Source organism: Motacilla alba, chromosome 7 (assembly GCF_015832195.1).
Source record: "Motacilla alba alba isolate MOTALB_02 chromosome 7, Motacilla_alba_V1.0_pri, whole genome shotgun sequence".
NCBI lineage: Eukaryota > Metazoa > Chordata > Aves > Passeriformes > Motacillidae > Motacilla > Motacilla alba.
In genome coordinates, this window is record NC_052022.1 from 699931 (window position 1) to 709426 (window position 9496).

Sequence of the window (9496 nt, forward strand, 5' to 3'; positions counted from 1 at the left end):
CCCGCTCTGTCCCCTGCCCCTGCTCTGTCCCCTGCCCCTGCTCTGTCCCATTCCTTGCTCTGTCCCTGTCCTGGTCCCTGTCTCGGCTCTGTCCCTGGGTTGTCCCGTCTCTGTCCCGGCTCTGTCCCGGTGTTGTCCCGGTTCTGTCCCTGTCCCTGTGTTGTCCCGGCTCTGTCCCGGTTCTATCCCTGTGTTGTCCCGGTTCTGTCCCGATTCTGTCCCTGTCCCTGTCCCTGTCCCGTCCCGGTGTTGTCCCTGTCCCGGTTCTGTCCCGGTCCTGTCCCTGTGTTGTCCCTGTCCCTGTCCCGGTCCTGTCCCGGTTCTGTCCCGGCTCTGTCCCTGTCCCTGTCCCTGTCCCGGTCCTGTCCCGGTGTTGTCCCTGTCCCTGTGTTATCCCGGTCCTGTCCCGGTGTTGTCCCTGTCCCTGTCCCTGTGTTATCCCTGTCCCTGTCCCGGCTCTGTCCCTGTGTTGTCCCGGTCCTGTCCCTGTCCCTGTCCCGGTCTGTCCCTGTCCTGTCCCTGTCCCTGTCCCTGTGTTATCCCGTTCCTGTCCCTGTCCCTGTGTTATCCCGGTCTATCCCGGTCTGTCCCGGTCGGGTGCCGCGGGCTGCCGCGCGCTATTCCGGGCTCCGCGTCACTCTGACGCGCGCGGTGGGGGCGGGGCTCGGGGGCGGCACCGCCCTCTATGCAAACGAGGCCACGCCCCCCACCGCCCGGCGCGTGGCCGGGGTGCGTCCCCCCCCCCGCGTGACGTCACCGCTCGGAAACCCACCGAAAGGGCGCGCCGGCGCGCGGGGGGGGCGTGTCCGGGGCGGGCCGGCGGCGGCGGCGATTGGCGGGGCGGCGCTGACGCGCGGTGACGCGCGGGGGCTCGCGGCGCACGTTGGCCGGCGGCGGCCGCGGCCACATAAACAAAGGCACATTGCGGGCGGGCACAGTCCGGCCGCCCGCGCCGCCGCCGCCGCCGCCGCTCCGCCCGCCGCTGCATGCGCGCCCCGCGCTCCGCTCCCCGGTGAGTGCCCGGCCCGGCCCGCCTCCCGCGCCCCCTCCCCGCGCGCGAGGCGCCGGGGCGCGCCCCCGCTCTGTCCCGTGCCGCCCGCCGGGCTGTCACCCGCGCCCCGCTCCGCCGTCGCGCCGGGAGCCCCGCGCCTCGCCCGCTCTCCCGAGGGACGCGCCGCGGCCGCCCGGAGGGAGCGGGGCGCCCGGTGCCGGTGCCAGCCCGCCCGGTGCCGGTGCCAGCCCGCCCGGTGCCGGCCCGCCCGCGGGGAGCCCGCTTGCCGAGGAAATAACGCAACCCAAAGCTGCTCCCCGCGGGGCGCGGGGCGGCCCTGCCCCGCCACCGCTCCCGCAGCCCCGGGGCTCCGCAGACGGGGCTCCCCCAGCGCCGGCCAGCCGCGCCGCCGGTCCGTGTGTCTGTCCCCGCTCGGGCGGCTCCGTGTGTCTGTCCCCGCTCGGGCGGCTCCGTGTGTCTTTCCCTCCACCGGCGCGTCCGTGTGTCTGTCCCCGCCGGGGCTGCCTGACCGGCGGCTCCGTGTGCCTGTTCCCCGCCCCGGCTCCGTGTGTCTGTCCCCGCACCAGCGGGTCTGTGTGTCGGTCCCCCGCCCCTGCTGCCCGATCGGCGGCTCCGTGTGTCAGTGTGTCCACCCGCTCGCCGCCGGGTCCGTGTGTCGGTCCGTGTGTCCGTCCGCTCACCGGAGGGTCCGTGTGTCATTCCGTGTGTCCGTCCGCTCACCGGCGGGTCCGTGTGTCGGTCCGTGTGTCCGTCTGCTCACCGGCGGGTTCGTGTGTCGGTCCGTCTGTCGTTCCTTGTGTCCGTCCGCTCACCGGCCAGTCCGTGTGTCATTCCGTGTGTCGGTCCGTGTGTCCGTCCGCTCACCGGAGGGTCCGTGTGTCATTCCGTGTGTCCGTTCGCTCCCCGGCCGGTCCGTGTGTCCGTCCGCTCCCCGGCCGGTCCGTGTGTCGGTCCGTGTGTCCGTCCGCTCACCGGCCGGTCCGTGTGTCCGTCCGCTCACCGGCCGGTCCGTGTGTCGGTCCGTGTGTCCGTCCGCTCCCCGGCCGGTCCGTGTGTCTGTCCGTGCGTCCGTCCGCTCACCGGCCGGTCCGTGTGTCTGTCCGTGCGTCCGTCCGCTCACCGGCCGGTCCGTGTGTCTGTCCGTGCGTCCGTCCGCTCACCGGCCGGTCCGTGTGTCTGTCCGTGCGTCCGTCCGCTCACCGGCCGGTCCGTGTGTCTGTCCGTGCGTCCGTCCGCTCACCGGCCGGTCCGTGTGTCTCTCGCAGCCGTCGCGCCGGGCAGGCTGGAGCCGCCGCCGCGCTCTGAACCCGCGGACGCCTCGCTCCCCGCCGCGCTCCGACGCTGTCCGCCCTCGGCTGCCCCGACACCGCCGCTCCCCCGGCTGAAGGTTGGTGCGCTCCGTCCCCGCGGCCCCGGCGGGGCGCGGGGGTCCCGGCGCTCGGCGCCGGCGGCGGCGCGGGGCGGCGCGGGCCGAGTCTAGCTGCCGCTGTTTCGTTCGCAGCCATGCCCTGCGTTCAGGCTCAGTATGGGTCCTCGCCTCAAGGAGCCAGCCCGGCCTCCCAGAGCTACAGCTACCACTCCTCGGGAGAGTACAGCTCCGATTTCCTGACTCCGGAGTTCGTCAAGTTTAGCATGGACCTCACCAACACCGAAATCACCGCCACCACTTCTCTGCCCAGCTTCAGCACCTTTATGGACAACTACAACACGAGCTACGACGTGAAGCCCCCCTGCTTGTACCAAATGCCCCTGTCGGGACAGCAGTCCTCCATTAAGGTGGAAGACATTCAGATGCACGGCTACCAGCAGCACGGCCACCTGCCCCCCCAGTCCGAGGAGATGATGTCCCACTCGGGCTCCGTCTACTACAAGCCCTCGTCGCCCCCGACCCCCTCCACGCCCGGCTTCCAGGTGCAGCACGGCCCCGTGTGGGACGACCCCGGCTCCCTGCACAACTTCCACCCCAACTACGTGGCCACCACGCATATGCTGGAGCAGCGCAAAACGCCCGTGTCGCGCCTGTCCCTGTTCTCCTTCAAGCAGTCCCCGCCGGGCACGCCCGTGTCCAGCTGCCAGATGCGCTTCGACGGCCCCCTGGCCGTGCCCATGGGCGCCGAGCCCGCCGGGCCGCACCACGGCGTGGACGGGCAGCCCTTCGCCGTGCCCGGCGCCATCCGCAAGCAGCCCTCCATGGCCTTCCCGGGGCTGCAGCTGGGCCACGGGCCGCAGCTGCTGGACAGCCAGGCGCCCTCGCCGCCCTCCCGCGGCTCCCCGTCCAACGAGGGGCTGTGCGCCGTGTGCGGCGACAACGCGGCCTGCCAGCACTACGGCGTGCGCACCTGCGAGGGCTGCAAGGGCTTCTTCAAGGTGAGCGGCGCCGCGGGGCCGTGCGGGCGAGGGCGGGAGCGCGGCGGGGGAGCCCGCGGGGCCGGCGGCCCGCCGATGGAAATGGCTTAGGACAGGGAGCCGCGGCCGAGCTAACCGCGCGGAACGGAATTCCCCGTGGTGAAATTAAGCGATCTCTTTATTTCACCATCCTGATTGAATAATCTTATCGTTTTAAATAGAGGAGGTCTCCAAGGGATGTAAATAATATGAATGCCCACGGATTTGTATTTACCGAGCGTCTCTTTCCCTCCTCTTGGCATATAAAACACGGCTAGGAGCTGCGAGGTTAGCTCGGATGTTAACGCTGTCAATTTTCTCCTGTTAAATGCCCTGGGAAAAAAAAAAAAAAAAGAAAAAAAAAAAGGAAGGGGAGGGGGAAGGAAAAGGAAATAAAAGGGAAAAAAGGGAAACTAAATAAAGGGGGAAAGGAAATAAAAATAAAGAGGGAAAAGGGGAGAGGAAATAAAGGGAAAATAAGATAATTCTTAAAAGGCAGAAGAAAAAAAAAGAGGAAAAGGGAATAATAGAAAGGAAACATTTAAAAGGGAGAAGAGAATAAGGGGAAAAAAGGGGAAGGGATATAAAGGTAAAAAAGAAGAGAAGTGAAGATAAAAAAAGGAAAAAATAAAGGGGAAAAAATGAAAGCGGGGACAGAAAACGAAGGGGAAAGGGACGGAAACAAAGCGGAAAAACGGAAAAGAAAATAAAGGGGGGAGAAGGAAAAAGAAAGTCAGGGGGGAAAGGCGGCAGCAGAAGCTGCGGCAGGGGCGGGCAGGCGCGGGGCGCTCCCCGGGCGGCGCTGACGGCGCTGCCGCGCGTTCGGCCCGCAGCGCACGGTGCAGAAGAACGCCAAGTACGTGTGCCTGGCCAACAAGAACTGCCCGGTGGACAAGCGCCGCCGCAACCGCTGCCAGTACTGCCGCTTCCAGAAGTGCCTGGCCGTCGGCATGGTCAAGGAGGGTGAGTGTCCGTGTGTCCGCGCGTCCGTGTGTCCGCGCGTCCGCGCGTCCGCCGCCGGGCTGACCCGTGTCTCTTGCAGTGGTGCGCACAGACAGCCTAAAAGGCCGGCGGGGCCGCTTGCCGTCCAAACCGAAGAGCCCCCAGGAGCCTTCTCCCCCCTCTCCCCCGGTGAGTCTGATCAGTGCGCTGGTGAGAGCCCATGTCGACTCCAACCCGGCTATGACCAGCCTGGACTATTCCCGGGTAAGCGGCCCCGAGCTCGCGGAGGGTCCCCGCCGCCGCCGCCCGGGGGGAGAGGGGGGCCGCGGCCCCGCGGCCGCTGCGGGGGGAGAGGCGAGGCCGGCCCGGGGCTCGGCTCGGCCCCGCCGGGACCGGGGGCTCGGCTCGGCGCCGCCCCGGGATCGGGCCCCCCGCGCACGGAGCGCGGCGGCCTCGGAGCGCCGTTCCTAATCGAATTAATTGCCCCGGAACATCTAATTTCCTCACCGGTCAGAGAGAGCTTTAATTGTTATCCCAGCCCGCTCCCCGGCCAGCGGCGGGGTGAGCAATTTCACGGGTTATAGACTTTAGAGAACCTCATTAAGTGCTTTTTAAAATGAATTTCCAGTTCCAGGCTAACCCCGACTACCAGCTGAGCGGTGACGACACCCAGCACATCCAGCAGTTCTACGATCTCCTGACCGGCTCCATGGAGATCATCCGAGGCTGGGCGGAAAAAATCCCCGGCTTCACCGACCTCCCCAAGACGGACCAGGACCTGCTCTTCGAGTCTGCCTTCCTGGAGCTGTTCGTGCTGCGGCTGGCATACAGGTGAGCGGGGGTCGGGCAGGGCATCAGACCCTCTCAAGGTCCACTGGTCTGCAGTTTATTAACTCCTCGGTAATTAGGTGCCTCTTAAATCCTTCCTTTATTGCTCCTCGAGTAATTAGTTGTTTAGATTTTCTCCCCCATCATCTCCCTTCTTATTATTTTTTTTATTTCTTTCCTGTTCTCCCTTGTTTTTTTTTTCTCTTTCATTCCCTCTTTTCTATTTTATCTTGCTCTCCCTCTCTGTCATTCTTGCTTTCTTCCTTTCGCTCATTCTCTCTTTCTTCACTCTTACGTTTTGTCTTTCTCTTATCCTTTGTCTTTTTCTTTCCTTTCCTCCGTTTTCTCTTCCCGTCTCATCTTCCTCCCTCTCTCATCCGTCCACCCATCAGTTCATCCTGGGGTTGTCCCCTTCCTTCCAGGTCCAACCCCGTGGAGGGGAAGCTGATCTTCTGCAACGGGGTGGTCCTGCACCGGCTGCAGTGCATCCGCGGCTTCGGGGAGTGGATCGATTCCATCGTGGAGTTCTCCTCCAACTTGCAGAACATGAACATCGACATCTCTGCCTTCTCCTGCATCGCTGCCCTGGCCATGGTGACAGGTCAGTGTCCCCCCTCCCGCCCCCCTGCCCGCCCTGCTCTGTGCCAGGCCCGTAACGTCCCGCGCCCTTCTCTTTGCAGAGAGGCACGGGCTGAAGGAACCCAAGAGGGTGGAAGAGCTCCAGAACAAGATTGTAAATTGTCTCAAAGACCACGTGACTTTCAATAACGGGGGGCTGAATCGCCCCAACTATTTGTCCAAACTCTTGGGGAAGCTCCCCGAACTCCGCACGCTTTGCACGCAGGGGCTGCAGCGCATTTTCTACCTGAAACTGGAGGATTTGGTGCCACCGCCAGCAATAATTGACAAACTTTTCCTGGACACTTTACCTTTTTAAGACTCTTCCCTCACGCTTCCGCTGACCCGAGGAGAAGCTCCACCTGCCCGAAGGGGAGCTGGCCTGGGCCCCGAGCAGCACCCCCGGGCGCCCGCTGCCGCCCACCAGCGCCGCCAACCCCTGCCGGCGGAAGGCGACGGGCGTTCAGGCTCTGGGGCGCCACGGACGCGGCTCACGGACTACACAAATACCATGGTATAAACTTTTTATTATCGGCTTCTAAACGAGTTTATTATTAAGGACTTCTGGTGCAAAGGCAAGCCTGCCTGGCGAGGCCGGGCGCGCGGCTGCGGCTGACGCGGTGACACGCCGAGCCCGAGGCCGCCCGCCAGCCTCGCCCTCCTAGAGACTCAAGTTTTCTGCACTGAAAGAAAGCTGTAAAATACCCAAACCCCCAAACGCTGCGTGGGCGGCGTGGCGTTGATGAAGGAGGAGGCTTGTAAATTTATCAGATGCGGTTTGGCTTTTTAACAAAAAAAAAAAAAAAAAAATTAAAAAAAATTATTCTGTGCCTATTTATGATGGAACGTGGAAAATAACTCTAAAAAAATTATCAAAAATAAAAGCTAAATGTGTTTGGGGAAAAAAATTAATTAAGAAAAAAAAAAGGAGAATTAAAAAAAAAAAAATAAAAGAAAACCCAATCTGTCCATACCAGGGAAGCATGACGATTCCAGGGTGACAATGTTATAGGCACTTGCTATTTCAGTAATGTCTATATTCTATAAATAGTATTTCAGACACTATGTAGTCTGGTAGCTTTTATAAAGACTGGTAGTTATCTAAGCTTCAAACATTTTCTCAATTGTAAAATAGGTGGGCACAAGTGTTACCCCCCGGAATCCCCCCAAAGGGACACATAGTGTTTGTAAACACCGCCCGACACCCCTTGTTTGTAAGTGTTGTATGTACTGTTGATGTTGATTAAAGAAGAAGTTTATATCTTGATTATTTTGTTGTCTAAAGCTAAACAGATCTTGCATGCAGCAGCTTTTGACTGTTTCCAGAGTGCTTATACTATACATAACTCCCTGGAAATTACTGAGCACTTTGAACTCTTGGTTTGTTTTGTTCCATTTGTTTTTTTATGTCTAAAAAATTGTCGGTTAATATATTATTTTATGTTCGAGTAATATTTTTAATATTGCCATATTCTGTAGTATTTTTCTTTGTATACCCCGGTTTGGCACACGGGAAAGTCGCTGCCTTTTTTTAATATGGTGTACGACAGTTAGAAACGCGGACTATTATTATTATTATAATTATTATAATTATTATTATTATTATTTTTTCTCCCGAGAGCTCTTTCTTTGAGAAAGACAATTTTAATGTTTACAACAATAAAACATGTAAACGAATCGAATTTCGTCTCCTTTCTGCCGAAGTGCGAAGCTCCTCCGCCAGCCCCCGCCGCACCCAGGGGACAAAAGCCTCTGCCCGGGCGGCGATCCCGGAGCGGCGATGCCGGGGCCGCTCCCGCTCGGTGCCGCCGGCTCCGCGGGAGGAAGAGGAGGAAGAGCCGCGGCTCGGAGGTTGGTCCTTGCCGGGTTTCGCCGCGCTCGGTCCCCGCCGCATCCAGCGCCCGCGCGGGACCGCGCACCCTGCGCCATCCCTGCCTCCCTCCCTCCTCCCGCGCCGGCGTTCGCTCGGGCGCCTCGCTTCCCCGGGGGGCTCGTTCCTCAGGAGAACACCTTTGGTGGAGGGACTTCATTCCCAAACCTGCGGCGGCGGAGGGGCGCGGGGGGCAGGACGGGGGTGCGGGGAGCCGGGGAGCGCTGCCCCCAAAGCAGCCCCGAGGAGCCCCGCGGCACCGGCGGGCACCGGCACCGCGCCCGGAGCCCCGCGGGTCCCGGGGCCGGGATGCGCTCACGGGGGTCCCGCGCGTGGAGAGGGACGAGGAACCCAAACCCCGCCGGTTCGTCCGGTGGGGGACGGAACTTCTGCCTCTCGCTTCGGGAGACAATTTAACGCCCGTGGGAGGTGAGGGAGGCACGCCCGGGATCGGCTTTGCTCCTCCGCGCCACGCGTCCCGCCGTGCCCAAAACCCCACGGGTAAGGGTGAGGGGCAGCCTCTCTCTCCCCGCAGCCGGCGGGCAGCGTCCCGGAGCCGCATCCCTGGCCCGGAGCCGCATCCGTGTCCTGGTGCTGTACCCCATCCCGGAGCCGCATCCCCGTCCCGCTGCGGCATCCTTGTCCCGGTGCCATATCCCTGTCCCGGTTCTGTACCCCTGTCCCGGAGCCGCATCCCCAGCCCGGTACGGCATTCCTGTCCCGGTACCGCACCCCTGTCCCGGTGCCATATCCCCGTCCCGGAGCCGCCTCCCCAGCCCGGCTGCGGGGATCTGCGATCCGCGGCTCTGCAGCCCCCGGTGCGGGCGGGCCCCGAGCACCCGGCCGGCCGGGGAAGGGGCTCGGCGGCTCGCTCAGGCTCGCAATCCCCAGAATGAAGAGGCGTAAGAAGGAGCAAGAGCCGGTGCCGGGGCGGGCGGCTGCTGAGGGGGCGAGCAGCGGGGCTGGGGCAGGGGCGGCTGCTGCCAAATTCATCCCGAGCGGGGTCCTGAGCTTGGGATCGCCACGGGCACGGGGCTGGAGCAGCTGCGGCTTCAACCTAAACAGCGCGTGGAATACAGATGTCCCCTAAACACACAGAGAGAATGCAGACATCCCCTCAATGTGTGTAAATAAATATGGAAGTGTAAATGTCTGTGCTATAGAAAGGGTTTACAATGCAAAAGAAAGACAAAAACCTGCTTGTAGAAAGAATTCAACAACTCGATCCCCCTCCAAATATCCAGCTGCTCCCAATTCCTCCCAGCAACCAGCCGCTTCCACCGCTTTAATCGGCGCCCTTTGCAGCAACTTTTCGAACAGGTTTAACCCTCTGCACCTGGGGAAGGCAGAATTTATCCTCCCCGGGCGGCCATTTCACACCTGCCTCGGCTTTTCCCCGCAGTTCGGTTCCCCCTGCCCCGGGAGCGAGCGGAGCAGCCGAGCCCGGAGCGCCCTGCCCGGCCGGACACCGAGGTGGGCTGGGGCTGGGGCTGGGGGCGGGCTGCAGAGGGGAGCACAGCCCCCGTGCTCTGCCCGCCGCCTTCCGCGGGCTCCGGCAGGGCAGGAACGCGCGGAGCAAAGGCTGAGCGCTGTGTAGAGACGCGGAGAAAAACGTTCAGGGCGGGAGCTCGAGGCAGAACGTGGAGCTGAAGGAGTGATTTTTAACTGGTGGTACCAATGGGAGGATTTATGAAAGGATTTCGCTTCTCCAGGCTTGCAATATTCCGGATCAATAGCTAGCTTAATTATTTTAGCTGTCTGCTGCTGCTGGAATTTGTTACCGCTCGTTGTGCTGGGCTCACGCGAGGAGCAGCCAGACCCATCCTGGTTTGCTTCCCTCG

At 62.1% G+C, this 9496-nt stretch overlaps 1 protein-coding gene across 4 annotated transcripts; it reads left to right on the forward strand.

Annotated features, from left to right (window-relative positions):
- The first annotated feature begins 896 nt into the window (after positions 1–896).
- NR4A2 (nuclear receptor subfamily 4 group A member 2) lies at positions 897–7445 on the forward strand. 4 transcript variants are annotated; one of them, XM_038143547.1, is made up of 8 exons: positions 897–1012; positions 2278–2399; positions 2514–3379; positions 4231–4360; positions 4440–4603; positions 4968–5170; positions 5560–5768; positions 5848–7445. In XM_038143547.1, the coding sequence occupies exons 3-8, from the start codon at positions 2516–2518 to the stop codon at positions 6102–6104; spliced, it is 1827 nt and encodes a 608-aa protein (XP_037999475.1). In that variant the 5' UTR covers positions 897–1012; positions 2278–2399; positions 2514–2515; the 3' UTR covers positions 6105–7445. The 4 variants fall into 4 exon arrangements, with proteins under 4 accessions (XP_037999475.1, XP_037999477.1, XP_037999476.1 ...); XM_038143549.1 differs by having other exon boundaries at positions 5590–5768; XM_038143548.1 differs by lacking the exons at positions 897–1012; positions 2278–2399 and having other exon boundaries at positions 2411–3379.
- Positions 7446–9496: the final 2051 nt, after the last annotated feature.

Coding starts and splice junctions, on each gene's coding strand:
- NR4A2 (XM_038143547.1), top strand. CDS start 2,516: ATGCCCTGCGTTCAGGCTCAGTATGGGTCCTCGCCTCAAGGAGCCAGC. Junction 4,604..4,967: donor CCAGCCTGGACTATTCCCGG/GTAAGCGGCCCC, acceptor ATGAATTTCCAG/TTCCAGGCTAACCCCGACTA. Junction 5,171..5,559: donor GTGCTGCGGCTGGCATACAG/GTGAGCGGGGGT, acceptor TCCACCCATCAG/TTCATCCTGGGGTTGTCCCC.